The following is an 18048-nucleotide window of genomic DNA, read 5'->3' as shown; positions in this document are numbered from 1 at the left end:
CTGAGCTCAACCTGGGAGGTTGGTCTGCAGGTCAGGGTCAGGGTCAGGGTCAGGCCAGTGATGGTGACTGAGGCCACACACAGCCCAGGGCCAGCCATGCAGGTCTGTAGTGACCAGGCAGAGCTGAGACCAGGCCAGGCAGTCAGGCTGCAGGTCAGGGAGACCCAGGGCCGGGCATGGCCTTGGACACACTGGTGAGAGCGCTGGATCAAGGGAACCCCCAGCACAGCCCCAGCTGAGGCTCCTGGGCATGGCTGGGGCACAAGCATCAGATGAGGCTGCTTAGAGCTATAGGGGCTTGTTATTGCCACTGGGGCCTTGAGAACAGCTTCACAAGCAGGAACAACAACAGCATGAGCATGGTTGGTCTAAATGAAGCCAAAGTTCTGCCTCACCCAGTGTCTTGATCTCCAGGAGTGGTCAATAAAGTTCCTGGGCAAGTAGAAGTGGTGGGTGTAGGTGCTGGCATTGCTGCTCCTTCTGCTCACACCTCCCCAGAGCTTCTGGAAGGAGAAGGAGCATTGTCCAGCGCTGAGAGTGGAAGAGAAGCTGAGGACAGGCAGGCTGATGCATGGGGGAAGCTCAGATCTCATCGCCAGTGGTGCCAGGAGACAGGATCTGCTCAGAGCCACCTTATGCAGTTCCTGTCAGATCCATTTGACACCTTAGAATGTATTCAGGGTCCACTCTGCTGCTGTATGGACATGGTCTGCACCAGCTTCACATTTTGAAGGGTGTTTTATTTTTAATTTCATATTTCAATAGCTTTCTTTACTGTGCTTTGTAGCCATACCAGCCTATCTTTACTCTTTTTCCTCCTGGTGATATACACCGTTCTCAGCCATTTTAGCAATCTCCGTGCTTCTTACAAGCATGTTGTGCTTTTGGCTTATTCATTTTTTTAATAAGGTCTTTGGGGAGAAATTTCTTTGTTTCTGTTATTCTTTTAATGATACAGTATCAAATACATTTTAATCACTCTTGCACATAGCTCTTTTAATAGCATGTTTCTGAATGAAGCCTCTCGCATCTCAGCACTAAACCCAGTTGCTTATTTGTGTTCTCCAACCAGCTGCTCCAAAAATCAGTCCTTTGTGGGATCTAAAATGTAGCAGCTACATAACAGGCTGGTGAGACACTCGCTCATTCGGTGTGGGGGTAGTTGGAGGCACTTTGTTGTGATGATGTTTTCTACTGCAGCAGCTTCTCTGATCTCCTGAACTTATCACTGTCACCACCACTGGTTTTGAGGACTACTCACTGCTGTAGACCTAATACTCCCGTTTTCCTATTGAGATGTGAATTTTCTAACTATAGGGGTTCGATGTTAAGTGTTGGAAGATGAAAATCGTTTAGGAGCATTGGTTCTGAGGTTTCTTTGGCTCCACTCCCCCACAAGCACAATTTGTTTGGCTCTTCCCGTACAATCCGTCCCCTGCTATTGCTGTGTCCCATTGATTAATTGCCTCGCACCAACTTCTGATAAGGTTATTCTCAGTCAAAACTGGGTAGTCCGGTTGTTCCACCTTATTTCTTGATTGCTAGAATTTGTACAGAAGCACATTGGTGGCTGTTACTTGGTTTCTGTACCTTTTTGGGGGGAGCTTCATTTGTTTGCCCAGAAAGGTGGTGGCTGAACCATCCCTGCAGACATCCCAGGCCAGGCTGGACGGGGCTCTGAGCAAGCTGAGCTGGTGAAGATGTCCCTGCTCATGGCAGGGGGGCACTGGGGGAGTGGGGAAGGTCCTTTCAATCCGAACTGCTCTGTGATTCTATGATTCATCCTCTCATTTGTCATTTACTTCTTCAGTTTCACCAGCTTCCATCCCCATCCTTTAATTAGGACAAGTTTAATGACTTAGCCAAGGATGGGCCTAAATTTTTTGGGGCTTTGCACATCGGTTTTCCTCAATTAGTGTAAAAACTCCCCCGTGACTTGATGGAGCGCTGGCAGCCCGGCTCTTCGGCTCGCGGCCCCCGGCCGTGTTCCCGCGGCCCTGCCCGAGCTCCGGCCGGTGAGCCCCGGCCCCAGGGCGACCCGCTCGGTCTGGGCGCGGCTGCGCGGGGACCCGCGCCCGAGCGCCCCCAGCCCAGCCCCGGGCGGAGCGGAGCGGCCCGGGCCCAGGGGCGGCCCCGCCGGCCGGGCCAGCGCGGGAGCAGCGGCGGCGGCGCAGGCAGCAGGCGGCGCGGCGGAGACTGCGAGCATGCGGTCCCACATGGTCTAGCGGTTAGGATTCCTGGTTTTCACCCAGGCGGCCCGGGTTCGACTCCCGGTGTGGGAAAGCTTAAATTTTTCCTTTCTCTCTCTTTTTTTTTTTTTTTCCCTACCGAGCTTTTGAAAAACTTCTTGTTAACTCTGCGAGACTGTGTTCGATGTTGGGCCCCTCATCATAAGGAGGACACTGAGGTACTAGAGAGAGTGCAGAGGAGGGAACGGAGCTGGTGAGGGGCTGGAGCACAAGTGTGATGGGAGCGGCTGAGGGAGCTGGGGGGTTCAGCTGGAGAACAGGAGCTGAGGGGAGACCTTCTGATCTCTCAACTGCCTGAAAGGAGCTTGGAGCCAGGGGAGTCGGGCTCTGCTCCCCAGGAACAAGCACCAGGAGCAGAGGAAACGGCCTCAAGTTGCACCAGGGGAGGTTGAGGTTGGATGTGGGGAACAATTTCTTCCCCAAAGGGCTGTGGGGCATTGGAACAGGCTACCCAGGGCAGTGCTGGGGTCACCATCCCTGGAGGGGTTTAAAAGGTGTTTAGGTGAGGTTCTCAGGAACATGGGTTAGTGCTAGAGTTAGGCTAGGTTATGGTTGGACCTGATGATCCTGGGGATCAATTCCAGCTGAAACAATTCTATATTCTACGATCCCTTCCACCGTCCTCAGTGCAGGGTAACCCACACCCCAGCCCCTCTGCATCTCCCCAAACTCCATTAAGAAAATGCCCAGGTGCTCGTAGCAGGGTTGGGGTGATGAGGATACACCAGCCATGGCCGGCATTCCCCACAGCCCTGCAGCCAGAGCCAGTCCCTCCTGCCGATCCAACCATCCCACAGCCGGGAACACTTCAGTTAGAGTGTGTCACCGAGTGTATCACTCAGGCCATCATCCAGGAATACACTGGAGCTGGGCTGGACACTGAGCCAGGCCCCCAGCCCACGCGCACCCAGGTTCATCCTTCCTCTCACCCTCCCCCAGCATCACACAAGGATGAGGGGTGTGTTGGCAGCTCCACAGGCAAAAAACAGGCAAGAAAACCCTTCAGGAAATCCATCAACATGAGCTCAGGCACATACTTCAGCTGCAATTGTATGACGAGGGAACAAGAACCGGAGCTGGTCAGACCCGACCCTGAGGCGGTGGACGGGAAGCAGGGGGCGAGGGACACGCAGCCACAATGAACATCCTTTTGCCTGTAAGAAAAATACTAATTTTGTTTGCAACCAACCTGTACAAAGATTATTAGCTTGGGATAGACCTCTTATAGTCATGCTTTTTTTTAAAAATATATATTTTAAAGCAGTTCATTTTCCCTAAATGTCCCAAACTCAATGAAGTTGACAAGTTCAGCTTAGAAAGAGTTGTAAACCCTGTGCAAAAGCTTCAGGATCTTTTTAGGCTATCAACATTTCAGGAACTTTGTTAGAAATGACATTAAATGACACAATAGCCTGGAAGTTCTGCAAAAACAAGTTTTCATTTGGAAACCTATGGGCCTGAGTTCTTAGACCTTATTTACATATTTCTATATGCAATAGCAAAATTATAATTTCAGGATACAAAGTTGGTTTAGAACTTCTCTTTACACTGTTTCAGAATGGTAGAACAAAACTGGAACAGCCTGACCCCCCTGCTATTATTGCTTATCTTGGGCTGAACTCAGCAGGAAACCCTGCTCAATGCTGTCTGCACCAGGGTGAACAATCACCCCAAACTTACGTATTATCAAATTTAAATACAAATGAGCCATTTTGTGGACTCCCAGGGGAAACACAGCACTATTAATGAGACAAGAGGGTTTGGTTTCACAAAACACTAATTTTTTGAGTTAAACCATTCAGCTTCTAGCAACCTGCAGAAGCTTGGGCCAAAAGCTGCACCACAATATCAGGTCACAGGCTACTGTAGTAGCTAAAAATCTGTCAGGTGGTGGCCCATTGAGGGGGGCGTGGTTTCTGGCAGAAGGGAACAGCCGCGACACCTTCAGATGCTGTTACTCTCAATGAATCCTGGCAAGCCCTCCGCTTGGTCAGACCACAGACGCTGTTAAATCGTCACGTCAGAAGAACCAACTGTGAAGAAACACAATTTCACCCACGTGCCCAATCGATGACCTAATCTGCGCACCCTCTCTCACATACAATAGCAAACAAGCTTGAAACAGCGAATCTTGAACGCTAACCCAGGCCACCATCCGTTTGGCCCAAGACAACTAGAAGTATTTCAACATATGATGCTCCCTCCTGGGCTCTCAGGCGCCTGCATGAGCAGCTCAGGGACTTCTTGACCTGGCCACAACTTACATACATTGTGTTTGTCCCAACAGTTCAGGTTTTTTTGAGGTGTTGAAAAGGCAACCGGCTTTCCTCCTCCAGCAGGAGATCCCCAATGTGCTTCTGACTCAGCACTGCCACCCACGATGTCTTGGTTCAGCTGGAAATGTGAGTGCAAGGGTCACCTGGGATCTCAAGAAAGGTGTTAGTTTTCCTTTTCAGCAGGCATAAAGTTATTAGATGTAAGAGATGTGGGTAGAAGTTTGGGCGCAGGTGTTAAATGGCCTGTCTACACAGGATACACTCCTGTTATTCCAGTAACTGCAGAGTGCAATGAGCATTTAAAGGGCTAACGCGGCTTCTGGAGCTAAGAGGCTGTAAAACCACTTATGGTAACGTGGTACTTGTTGCCATTAAGGGCTGGGTTGGCAGGTAAACAGCAAAGCAGTTGCTCTCTCACCTTTCGTTCCCTGGAGGGAAGGAAGGGAAAAAGAAGGGAAGACTCATGAGTTGAAACAGATTTAATAAAGCAATCATAAAAGAAGAGTGAACGGGAAAATCATAAAATAATATACAAAGCAAGACTTGGACTCTGGAACATGCCCTCCCAGCAATAAATGCCAGAGGCAGAACCTGTGAGGACAGCACGACCAGAGCACCCGTGCACAGGGAGATTGCAGATTGGGGCTCAGAAGCAGGACCCCACAGGCAGGGGGGCCGCGGAAGCAAGAAGGCAGCACTGGCACCTTCCCGCTTACCTACAGAGCACCATGTTCACAGCAGGGAACACTTGTGCTGGCCAGCATGGGTCTGCTGCCGAGGATCTGCTCCTCCCCGCGTCACACACTCGCTCGCTCACCCAGCACGGGAGACTGAGGGACGGCCTTGGCTTCCCCAGCAGCGAGTGCTGGTATCACACAGAATCCCAGGATGTCAGGGGTTGGAAGGGACCTGGAAAGCTCATCCAGTGCAATCCCCCCATGGAGCAGGAACACCCAGCTGAGGTTACACAGGAAGGTGTCCAGGCGGGTTTGAATGTCTGCAGAGAAGGAGACTCCACAACCTCCCTGGGCAGCCTGGGCCAGGCTCTGCCACCCTCACCATCAAGAAGTTTCTTCTCATATTTCAGTGGAACCTCCTCTGTTCCAGTTTGCACCCATTGCCCCTTGTCCTGTCACTGGTTGTCACCGAGAAGAGCCTGGCTCCATCGTCCTGACACTACCCCTTTCCATATTGATCCCCATGAATGAGTCCCCCCTCAGTCTCCTCTTCTCCAGCTCCAGAGCCCCAGCTCCCTCAGCCTTTCCTCACACTGGAGATGCTCCACTCCCTTCAGCATCTTGGTGGCTCTGATCTGAGTTCACAGTCATACCAATTCCTGAACTATGGAAAAACTACTTGAAAGAAACGTTAACTTTGTCCCAGGCTGTTACCTTATCATTCTCAAACTGAAATCAAACCAAAGGACCGTGCTGGCTACCAAGAGGAAAACTCACTGGCTGCATGGAAAACTACTTCGATTCAGTCAAACACGCACGTCGCGCAAGAAGAGGAATAAAGCGACAGTTTCCACAGCAAACCCCCCCAGTCTGGACATGCCCCGTGTGCACGGCCGAGGCTAGGACAGAACGACCCGGCACAAGAGCGGTTCAGCGGGCCCGGCCAGAGACCGGAGCCCAGCGCTGGGCCCGGGAGCGCCCCGAGGGCCCAGGGCACGGCAGCTCCAGCCCCGGGAAGGCGCGGAGGGCCCCAGCCCACGGGCGGCCGGACACGGGGCGCCCTCGCTGCCCACCGGCCCCACCGGGTTGGGGGTTCGGGTCCCGGGGTCACCTTTGACCTCCCCGTCGCGCCCTACCGGGCGCGCTCTCGCGAGAGCGCGGAAGCGCGTGACGGCCCCACCCGCCGCGCCCAAGGTCTCGCGAGTGTCTGAACGGCAGCTTCCGCAAGCGACGTCTCGCGAGAGGCGGCGGGCGCGGGCGCGCGCGGCCTTGTCTGCCGCAGCGTCTCGCGAGAGCCCCTGCGCCGCGCGCTGGACGACCCCGTGCCGTGCGCGAGCCTGCGAGCGGCCAGACGCGCGGGCGCCATTTCGGGGAGCAGCCGGCGCCGTCACAGCCGGGGACAGCGCGGGTCCGGGGACTGCCCGCCACGGTCGCGCTGCCCCTCGCCTCCTGCCGCCCCGGGGCTGCCCGAGCGGCGTCCCCCAGCTGAGGTTTAGCTGCCTGGAGAGGGCTCCCGAGCCCTCGGGCCCATCCGCCACCCTCAGCGCAGCTAGCGCCGAAACCGGGAGCCGCCGCTGGACCTCGGGCGCCCGAACGAGGCAGCACCGGCCCGCGGCGCAGGTAACTGCCGGGCTGGGGGCCGGATCCCGCCGCTGGGCGAGCCGCGGCCTGCCCCGCCGAGCGCTGCGGCCTGGGCCTGTGGTCGGGCCCGGAGGCCTCGCCCCTCCCGTCGCCGGGGCCCGTTCTCCCCGGTCGGCCTGTCCCTCGCCCCCGGGCCGCCGTTAGGCCTCCCGCTGCTGTTCGCCTTGCGCTGTGCTGGTGCTGGAGCGCCCGGCGGCCCCGAGGCCGCGGCCCGGCCGTGCGCGGCCAGCCTGTTCCTGCGGCCACGTAGCGGGCGGGTCTGGCTGTCCCCGCCGCGCCTTGTCCCTCCCCGAGTCCCCCCACGATGGCGCTGTGCGGAGTGACCGGCCCGGCCGTGCTGCCCGAGCAGCGGGGGCGGCTCTGGGGCTCGTCACGTTGAGAGGCGGCGGCGCCTCGGCCGGGCCCGCTGCACTGAGGGTGTCCGGGGGTGCGGGGCTGGGGCGGGTCGGCTCCAGCCAGCGGCGTGTGTGGGATCCGGGCTCGTCCGGTCCCGATGGTGCGAGGGTTGCGGTGGGCACTGCCCGGAGAGCCGGGTCTCCCTCCCGGAGCGGCCGCCTTTGGCCTCGGCTGCCCTGGTGATTGTCCAGGAGGTTCCTTGCAAAGCAAGGGTGGAGTTGTCATTTCTTGGGATTTCCAAAACTGATAATTTTGAGGAGGTGATCTTTTAAAACTCCTTTGGTGTAGTATAACACAGCAAAAAGAGACGGATCTGCCTTGAAAATACCAGCAAGATTAGTATCAGTAGATTTCATGTCCCTTTAGGCCTTCTGTAGATTTACAAAATTTCAAGTGTAGTTTATTCCTTGTGTGTTTTGGTTTTTGTTGTTGTGTTTTGAGTTTGTTTTCTCTACAGGTGTCAGGCATATGCGGCTTTTTTTTGAGCAAACTGAGAGGCTTTTATGAAAATTATTTTGATCTCTGTTTAGCAGAAGATACTTGAAGATCTGTCATGATTTTCTACTCATTTGAAATTAATAAGGACTCTTATTTGTGCTTTTATTCTTAATGGAAGAAGCATCATAGGCATTACATGAATTGCGAAGTCGGTAGTAGATCTGTGTTGTGTGAACAGAAGGTATTCTGATAAAAACTGTGGTATTGTATCAATGAAAGTGCTTTGCAGTGAGTACAAAGGGTAGAAATTGCATGGGGTGAGACCAAAGGTCCATGGAACTCAGGATCTTGTCTGCAATAGTGACCAACAGTAAATGCCTAGGAAAGGACAGAAATGGGGCAGTCAACAGGGACACTCACCTCTGTGTGCTCGTAGTTCTCAGCTGGTTGTGGTTCAGGGTCACAAGGCATGTCTCTTGTTTAATAAATAGCTTTTTCTGTAAACTTTTGTGCTTTTTTTGTTTTGGGTATTGTGAACAGTGCATGTGGTTTTTTTTCTTTGTTAATATTCACAGTTCTCTGGAACAGTGAATTCCATGGCTTAATGCTGTGTGAATAAGGACCTTTGTTGTGAACCCACCGGATGCTAGTTCATTCACTCTTATTTGGGTGAATTCAGCAATAGCCACTCGCTCTTTACTTTTCCATGCTGCTCATAGTCCCTGCTGTGGCCCCCATCCTGTTCAGGATGAAGAATCCCACCCCAGATGTGTAGCTAAATTACACATACAAGAATGTAACTGTGGGTGGGAGTTGTCATTGGGGGAATTTTTTTGGTAGAATCTTGGGTTTGGCTTGGTGCTTTTTCATGATCCTTAATCATTCTGATGTACTAGTTCGTACCAAATGCTGGTAGAGTAGTGGTGAATTAAATCATGTACGTCTATGTAGATGACTTAAAAAAGTGAATGTAAATACTCTAGTAAAAAGTAAAATGAAGCCATTACGCATCAAAGAAGGGTGATCCTATTTGTAAGTGATAGCACTATAGCCAAGAGGTAATAACTTGAAAATGAGGTTAGTGTGCCTTGATTAAGTAACAGGGTGTGTACCTCCAGTGCTTTGGTATTGTTGTGCTTTATTCTTGATGTATTGATGGGAGATGGTCAGATGTGGGTGGGGGTGTGACTTGATTCTTACATGTGGTGCAGCTCTGGTATAATATTCTCTGATATGAGTGAACATTTTAAAGGATGTTGAAATGTTGGAGTGATTTCATGATGCTGGACAGCAGCCGTGCCTGTAACAGAGGTGCAAGAATGAACCTGTATGATAAAAATCCATTTTATGGCAAATGTGCAGGAAAATCTTCACTCTCGAGCTGTCCGACATGGATCCAGAGACCTGGTCATTTTTGAGCTTAAGAGAGAAAAAGGAGACAAACTGTTCTGTTAAGAGATTTGAGGAAGTTGAGTCTCTATGCTTTAATGCAGAGAATCTTGAGAGGTTCTTAATAACATACCTGAATAGAGAGAGGAAATCACATGTCAGAGTGTTTAAGAGTATAATAAATGCGAAATTACATTGGGGATTGGAGTTGAAAAATAAGAGGAACAGTTTAAAAAACAACAACAACAACAAAACCCCCAAACAGAACAAACCAGAACAAAAAAATCGAAATCGAGTTTGTGGTGACTAGTGTTAAGTGGTGATGTTGTCTGAAATGTGAAGTTCCAGACCGGATGGATGTTGCGTATGCTTTAGTAACTCTTAATGCCTGAATCCTTTTTCATATCTGGCCACTGTTATGCAGGAGGCTGCATTTCTGAAAGAACCACAGTGTTCATGTTAAGTCTTTAGATTAGTAGGTGTGATGGTAGCAGGTGCTGGGAAGCTGTGAACAGGTTTGCTTGAATGTTTGTTCTGTGTTCTGTACATGTCTCTCTTGGGCAATCCTTTGGTCAAGCTCTAGTACTTGTCAAGATGGCCACCAGACCTGTTTCTGTATCATGAATGGTCTATGCTCTTTGTTTTAAGAGAAACAGTTGCAGTGCCACTGGGGTTTCCCCTGGCTAACTGCGTTCAATAGCATTTTGTTGTTCGCAGCTGTAATTGCTTTGCATCACGTGCTTTATCATCTGACCAGGCAAAGCTTCATTCCAGTTCTTGTGGGAAATGTCTGTCGTTTGAGCCAATGCAGCCATGGCCTCCTGAGCAAAAGCCTTTCAAATCTAAAGCCATGAGGGTGTTTCCAGTCTCAAATGGATTTTGCTTCTTCTTTCAGGTGTCCAGAAAAATGGCTGATGATATTGATATTGAAGCAATGCTTGAAGCTCCTTACAAGAAGGTGAGAAAAATGTGCCAGTGAGGTCCTGTTTACCTTAATTTAGCATTATTCATGAAACTACTGCTGAACTGTAAACTAACATCCCTGGAGCCCTCATGATTTGTCTTATTGGAGATGCATTACATGTAACTTACAAGTAAATATATACTGTTAATGTAATTATATTGTGCAGTAGTTTCACTTCAGCGTGATGAATAAATGCCCATCTATCTCTCTTTGTAGACTTGCCTAACGATATCTCACCTCTACTCCCATGAATTCACCTTTGATTCCAGTGTGAACTGTCAATCATAAGGTAGTAATTGAGTGACGTATCGCTGTACCGTGGTCCCCTAGGTTTAAAAACAAAACAAACAAAAAAACAACCACCCAAAAACAACCAACCAAAAAGAACCAAAACAAAAAAAACCCGAAAACCAAGAAACAAAAATCCTCTCCTAACGATGCCAGGTCCAGTTTGGTATAGCAACAAGGTGAATGCAGTGGTTTGGGAAAACAGCAGGGTTCCAAGAATTGACCTTTTCACCAGTCCCATGGCAAGTAAATATTTGAACAGTCTGCTCAGTGCAAGAAGAGTGAGACTTGCTTTTAACACAGAAGACTGGTGGCAGTTAATCTTTTAACAGGGCAGATGGAAATCAATTGCCGAGTGAATGAATTGATGGAAATTCTTGGATCCCTGAATAGAATGTTGTTAGCAAGTAAAAGACAGTATCACAGTTTGCAGTGTCATTCTAAAATAAGCTCTTGTATTCTTCTGTCCTAGTTGTTTAATTAGGAAATGTCAATTTTTGTGCAAAATTTTTATCTATTAGCATAGCGATGTCTTTTACCTAAACCAGCAGCAAATGAATACTGTCTTTTTTTGTTTTTCACCAAATGGTGGTGAAGTGTTAACATTATGCATGCTTTAGCACTGTTTTTGCAAAAAATGTATATTAAATCGCTTAGGAATTGTACTTTTGATGTAACTGATACAATTAAACTGTAAAGCAAGTATATAAATTATATAGCAGCTATTGTTAGTCTATTCTGCAGTGTTTATCACAACTATGTTATGAATTTTGGATGAGCATTTGTAAGTTTTAAGTGTATATTTAGTTTATGTAATATTTAGTAGTTACGTTAAAATCTTGAAGAGAAATTTGTAAATTGTTATGTTAAAATTCTTGTGTCCTGGTTTAACATGGATATTTTCCATGTAAACAGGTATGGAAATAGGGAATGTTTAGGCTGGACTGGTGGATTATTGATGACTTTCTTGGGAGTCGACGTTACTAAAGCAGTGTGAATCCCTGTTTGCTTCAGGGCGAGATGTGTGACAGAGGTGACATCAAGCTCTTACAAGCCTTCAACGAAAATGAGCGAAGATCTCGGGAATGGCATCGGTCACAGGAAATCCATAGTGGCTGGCTGCTAGCGTAGCCACGGGGGCTTAGGCAGAGATATAGCCGCGGGGCACACAAACACAAACCTGAAACTTCTCTTACATTTATAGAAATAACATTTAACCACTTGAGTGCTGAATTCTACAGGATAACTTGCTCTCTAAACCATGTAAGGAAGTATCCACAATTTAATATACACTTTTAAATGATGTAAGTCTTGTATTTTGTAATTGTATGACTTAAATTTAAGCAGCAAAGTGGTTAAACACGCCTACCTAAATTTTCTAAAGCTTTCCACATTAAACTGTAAACAAGTAATTTAGTATTAAAATTTTTGTTTTGTATTTTCTTATTCCTATTCCCATTACCCTTTGACCACTTGAAATGTTTCCACTTCGTCCTCACGATGTTCTTCTATCAACCCTGCTTAGGATGAGAACAAATTGAGCAGTGCCAATGGCCACGAGGAACGCAGCAAGAAGTAAGTGCTGTCTCAGTTCTCTACAATTCAGGGGAGGCTGCTGATTTTTGTAAACTTGTAAATGCATGTCAGAGGTGTTTAGGGAAATAAAATGGAAAAGCCTGATATTTGCAATCGCTACAACTGCAGCGATTATGACATTTTCTTTTGTTTACAAGTGTCATTATGACTTTGTCACTGATGTCATCAAAATTGTGGAAACATTTGATGTTAGCATCAGCTAAAATACAGACTTGGTAGGTTCAGCATATTTAATTCCTTTTTTCTTGAAAGAGGCTCTTAACTAGTTGGTTAAACAGTAACCAGCATGTTTTTGTAGTGTGCGGCTAACTAAGAAGTCAGCATGTATGCTGTTGTCATCTTCTGAAATCGTACAGATAAATGGATCCAAAGAGCGTTTATTGGCAGATGAATAAATATTTGGGAAATGAGAAGTCGCAGTTCCAACATTAGACTGATGTTGGAATCTAAAATACCTTATATTTGTGTTCCAAACAGTACTGTGAACATCATTCTCATATTAAGTACTGAGACATGTAAAATCCCATCAAAAACAACTGCTCCCAAGATTTTTAATTCTGGATTTTTATTGCTTTAAGGTATATATATGGGGCATGTAAAACCCTGCTTTTGTGTGGATGGCTACTCTCAAAATATAAACTCTGATCTGAAAGAAAGACAATGGGTTTTAAATTTTAAGAGTGCTTCTGACCTTGGTTCATGGTAGAATGGTGAGAATAGTAGAACGTGTTTGTTTCCTTAGTTGCTGTAACCTCTCTAAGACTAAAGCAATTACATTTGTTACCTTTATGCCCAGGGTCCCATTTTCAGGTTGGACCTGTATGCTCTGAGTTTGTATTTCTAATGCAGAAAAATAATACTAAGTTTAGAAAAACATTATATTATTGTCAAGTAGAAGGAAGTCAAGGTGTTTTGCTACTGTTAGTCTTGAAGTGTTGTGTGGAGTTTCACCTCTTCCTGTTTTCCTAAATATACCCTTGTGTCTGTTCAGAAATGTTGTTCCTGTGGTGTGTCCCCATTTCAGTTTTTGAGTTAGCTATTGTTAGAAGGTTGTTTATTCTTGTACTGCAGTTCTGTGCTTGCATGAAGCTTTTTGTCCCAGAATTTTGAGTTGATACAGCTGTTGCTCCTCTAAATCTTTAGAGAATGAACTACACCAGTTCGTATGTGACTTGTGATGGTGCACTGTGTTGCGGAAGACTAAGGCATGTGCAAGCTTTACAAGCCATTGCTTTGTTCATCAATTTAATTGGAGTGTCAGTATCTAGAAGATGTTCTGTATCTACTTCAGTTGGACAGTGCTGAAAGAAGACTCAAACTGTCAGGAAAACCATAATCCACACCAAACAGAAACAGCTAGAACATTAGATTCTGTGTGCAGCTTTCCATAATTGTCGAAACACACTATATTTCTGTTTTAAGAGTCAAAGGTTTTAAGAATCTATAAATCTTCTGAATGTCTGTACTATATGTCCGGTTTACTCATGGTTGGAAGGCAGAAGGTGGATCTTGGCTGTCAGGAGTCTTTGCATGCAGAGATGGGTCAGTACACAATTGGATGGGGAGGTGGGATCTTTACCGAGGTTTAGCTGCAGTTATTGCTTACGCTGGCCAGGATACTGGGTTACAGGTAGTATTTTGGGCAGCTACTGTGATAATGAGTGTTTGAGGGTTTTAACCTATAAAGGTATTGCTAAGTGGTGGATCCTGTCCCAAACTGCATTGCTGAGGGAAGTGTGGTTAGTTGGTGATGATGCAGATCATTCTGGATTTCTGGGTGGTGTCATCAAAGGTTGTGAAGCTTCTGAGTATGAGGGTTTGGTGCAGCAGCTTCCTCTATCCCTACAAATAAATATTAGAGAAACTGATGAGGTATTGTAGATGCATTATCGATTTTAAAAATGAAATATTACAGGTTTTAAAACCAAATAAAAGTTTCTTTTTAGAGATACATAATAAGATAGTTTAAATGAGTCTTCCTAGGTGGAAATTGGAGAGCAGAAGCTGCTAGTGATTATTGGGCTCAGATGTGGTAGCTGAGAGATTTTTACTTTAGTAATTGGAACTAGTGAGGAGGCTGGGTTTATATATGACTGTAGAAAGGGAACAGGGATGAACTTTTTCAAGAAGGTGGCATACAGAGTTTTTAAGTGTATAAGTGACTGCTTTGAAAACAGATGGTATATGTAATCACAAGACTCAAAAGGAGGAGAGGAAAAATCGAACAGCAAAAGGATGTTTTGAATTTCAGCAGTTTAGCAGCCAAGTTGGTTATTCCCAAAATTTAGTTTCAGGTAAATTACTGTCTTAAGTGACTGCTTTAGTATCTGTTTAACCTTTGTTTTATGTATATGTATGTATATATTTTAAAAACCAGAAACCTGTAAGCTCAGCTTACATTTTCTAAGTAAATGGTGAAAATTATGAAAATCTGTAGTTTGCCCCAAACCTGTATGAACCGCAGACTTAGAAAAGTGAGTGGCTTACGAGTGGAAGTAGCAAGTAGGGAGCAAAACTCTTAGGCAGTGTGTTAAGCCTGATGGCAGGGAGTATTGAGAGAAAATTTTTGTTTCCTTAAGGCTTTCCTCTTCCATTCTGTTTTTGTTGTGTTTTACTTTGCTGTAAAAACATAATTATTCTTAGCATCTTGATGGTGCGTTTCAAGTATGTTTGAAAGACACATGAAGTCCTGCATTTAATATGTACTAGATCTAATGCAGGAGATATTTTTTCAGTCCTTTCACTCTTCCTGAAAACTCTTCAGTGATGACAAAATTTTAAAAAGTGCTTTGAGCACTTCATGTTGCTCATGATAAATTAAAAGATTGCTGACATGCTTTAAATAAACTTGTACAAATACCAAGAGGTAGAAATGTTTTCCTATGAATATCTGTGACATCAAGTTAGAAGAACTCTGAAACATGAGATAAGTAATAACACTGAGTTACGTGTGTAACCAAAGTTGTCATTTTCTTTCTCAGGAGAAAAAAGAGCAAGAGCCGAAGTCGAAGCCATGACAGGAAGAGGAGCAGAAGTAAGGAGCGCAAACGGAGCCGAGATCGGGAAAGGAAAAAGAGCAGAAGCCGGGAAAGGAAACGGAGCAGAAGCAAAGAACGCAGACGCAGCCGCTCTAGAAGTAGAGATCGCAGATTCAGAGGCCGCTATAGAAGTCCCTAGTAGGTTATTCATGTAGAGTTGTGTGTGTGCTGCTTTAGTGTATGATGTGGAAGCCTGAAGTTTCGCTCTCTTGCTTTCTAAATTGGTCGCTAATCATCTCAGAAAAGGTGAGAGGTTAAGGTTGAAGAGTGTCAATAAATATGAAATGAAAAAGAAGAGGACAGTAACGTATCCAGTTCCTCCTGCTAGTTCTCATTCTTATCTGAACACAGGTGCAAAAGCAAGTGAAAGGATGTGAACACCTTACTGGAAAACAAAGTTTTATCACAAAATTAAAATAATGAGCAAGTTACCTGGATGTCCTAACTATCTTCAGTATACGAACCTGATGGTTTAACTGTCAAAAAATTAGTAGTCTATGACTTTGGTTACAGGCTGGTAAAACCTTTTGCTGGTATTAGGAAAGGTTTTTATTGGGTTACTGCTCTGAAACATTTCCTGCATAAACACTTCCTGTGTCAGTGCACCTGAACTGGAAGCGTCTCGTCTGGTAATGCCCATGTGTTGTGTATTTGGCCTGTGTTTTCTCAAACTTGTTTAGAGGCTGTGGAAGAATTCTTCAGTTCATGTCAGATCTTTGCTTGATAGAACTTCTGCTGTAGGTAGTTCCTGACAGTTGTGAACAATTTCTCAAAAAAACCCCGTTTTTTCATTGGTATTCTGTGTTTCTGCTGATTTGTATTCCTGCTGTGCCCTTTGCTCTCCACCACCTCTTTCTGCCTTCAAAGAAGCAGAAAACCAGTGGGAACTGGGCCAAATACTTGCCTTTCGTTGATTTTTCCAAGGCTGCTGTTTGTGTCCGCTTTTGTCCAGGTCACATCTCAGAATTCAAGATTGTGTCAGAAGTGTGCATTTGAAAATAATGTCTTTTTTTTTTAATCATGGCATTTAATGTTGTCAGGGATGGAGAAATGGCTTTAAAAATGTTTGAGAAAACAGTCTTTACCTGCTGATAAACTACAGGCTTGTACAGTTTTGTGCACATGAATGTTTTTCTAGGTGGCGGGGTTCCAATCAGGGGAACAAATTCCTTTTGGTACTCTTTGAATGCAAACAAAAAATGCCTGAGGTCCTAGGGTTTCATTTTGCACTAACACACCTGGATGTTGGCATTTTCATGATGAAAAGATACTGTGACTCCTAGCTCTGTGAAGACACAGGGTCGTCCTGTACATCCATCAGTCCTCTGTACTTGGGGATCCCAGAGCATGTCAGCCCTGCTTTTGCTTTGTCTTGAGGATCAGGTGTGTCACAACCTCTGTAAAGCTGCTCTGGGCTTCAGCTCTGAAGATTTCAGCTGTGCACAGTTGGTATGTTTTCTACAGCTGGTTGGGTTGTGCCAGTGCCACCATTGTAGCTCCAGACTGTCTTATAGAGGAGCCTTCATCAAGATCTTCAGCCTCCTGTATGTGGAGCCTGCCAGTCTTCTCACCTCCAGTGTGGTGTTGCATGGAGAGGATTTCCTTCGTTTCATCACCTGATAGGGAGTTGCTGCATTCTCTTACCTGCATCAGAGGGTTTTGTTCTCAGTTTTTCCTGTTGCCATGACGTGGAAGGGTTGTTCATCTAGACAGATTTGGAAGTCGCATTGTTCAAGTCTTCCAAAGTAATTTCCTCAAGTAGAGGTTGAAAGTATGGACCCATGCATGTTTTAATGCATGAAGATGTGTTGTGCCAGGAAGGTAAATTATGTTGAGGGGTCTTTTTTGTTGTTCTGATATTCTTCCATAGCTGTTGTGGGTAATTTCTCTGGTATTGAGAGACAATGAAAAATAAGGCAAGATAATCTAGTATTCCCTGAGAATACAAGGTTGTGCTTAGTGACGAGGCAGTGTTCTGTTCTGCTTCAGTTGCTGAATTGTTGCTTTCACTTAACCAAATAGAATTTCAGCATGTAAAATAGCTTAGTTGAAGACTGACATATGGCAGCTACGTGCATCCCAGAAGCATCAGTACTGGCTGTTGTGTAGCCGGCGGTTGGCTGTTGTGTAGCCGGCGGTTGGCTGTTGTTCACTTGTAGGTCATGGATGATGCTGTTGAAGTGATATACGTGCTAACATGATTCCAAAATTAAAGTTTTGTATCAGATGGTGTGAAAGAGAAAGAAAGAAAGAAAATGAGGGAGGATGACTCTTCATCTCCTGATCAGGACTTTTCATTGCAGAGACTCACCTTTAAAAGCCGTATAACAGGCACTAACTGTCAGGGAAACAAATTCTGGAGATGAAGCCTCCTGCATCACCAGCCTCCTCTTGTCAGCTACCTTTGGATCTACTGAAAATGGTGCTTCCATATGAAGAAACGGTCTCTGGCGCAGTGCCCCCTGTTCATTGTTCTGGAAGTAACTACCAGAATGCTCTCATTGGCTGGAGGATTTGAATCTGGAGTCTCACCTGTGGGACTATTGAGATGGTTGTTTGGTGTTACTGGAGGCAGTGTTGCAGCTGACTGCAACAACTAGTCCAACGGGCTTATAAAACTCTATTTCTTATCTTTCCTCCTCCTTCTGATCATTCTCATTTGCTTTATAAAGGCCCCTTTTCAAACTGTTATATCTACGGTGAGGTGTATTTGCTGCTGGGGGTGATGTGGAATTTTCTCTGCAATAGTAAGAACAGAAAGTCTAGTATGGAATCATAGAATCGTTTAGGTTAGAAAAGACCTTTAAGGTCGTTGAGTCCAACTGTTAACCCAACACTACCGAGTCCACTATTAACCCGTGTCCTTGAGAACCTCATCTCTGTGTCTATTCAACCCCTCCAGGGATGGTGACTCCAGCACTGCCCTGGGCAGCCTGTTCCAATGCCCCACAGCCCTTTGGGGAAGAAATTGTTCCCCACATCCAACCTCAACCTCCCCTGGTGCAACTTGAGGCTGTTTCCTCTGCTCCTGGTGCTTGTTCCTGGGGAGCAGAGCCTGACCCCCCTGGCTCCAAGCTCCTTTCAGGCAGTTCAGAG

At 46.3% G+C, this 18048-nt stretch overlaps 1 protein-coding gene and 1 non-coding gene across 6 annotated transcripts in view; both read left to right on the top strand.

Annotated features, from left to right (window-relative positions):
- The first annotated feature begins 2210 nt into the window (after positions 1 to 2210).
- Positions 2211 to 2282, top strand: TRNAE-UUC (transfer RNA glutamic acid (anticodon UUC)). Its single transcript has one exon. It is a non-coding gene; the product is annotated as a tRNA-Glu (tRNA).
- Positions 2283 to 6532: 4250 nt separating this feature from the next.
- The window catches only part of RBM39 (RNA binding motif protein 39), a 30917-nt gene continuing 19401 nt past the window's right edge, over positions 6533 to 18048 (top strand). For 4 of the 5 annotated variants that reach the window (XR_010652359.2, XR_011741534.1, XM_071815413.1 and 1 more), the window contains exons 1-4: positions 6533 to 6822; positions 9962 to 10024; positions 11844 to 11893; positions 14896 to 15090. Coding sequence is in view for 3 of the 5 variants with exons in the window: in XM_071815413.1 (XP_071671514.1) it covers positions 9974 to 10024; positions 11844 to 11893; positions 14896 to 15090 (296 nt within the window). In the remaining 2 variants the exon portion in view is untranslated. The remainder of the gene's footprint in view (positions 6823 to 9961; positions 10025 to 11843; positions 11894 to 14895; positions 15091 to 18048) is intronic. The other variant, XM_065849585.2, reaches the window with a different exon arrangement.

Source organism: Patagioenas fasciata, chromosome 16 (genome assembly GCF_037038585.1).
Source record: "Patagioenas fasciata isolate bPatFas1 chromosome 16, bPatFas1.hap1, whole genome shotgun sequence".
Classification (NCBI taxonomy): domain Eukaryota; kingdom Metazoa; phylum Chordata; class Aves; order Columbiformes; family Columbidae; genus Patagioenas; species Patagioenas fasciata.
Note: the sequence above shows the minus strand (reverse complement) of the source record. Positions and strands in the feature narration are given on the sequence as shown.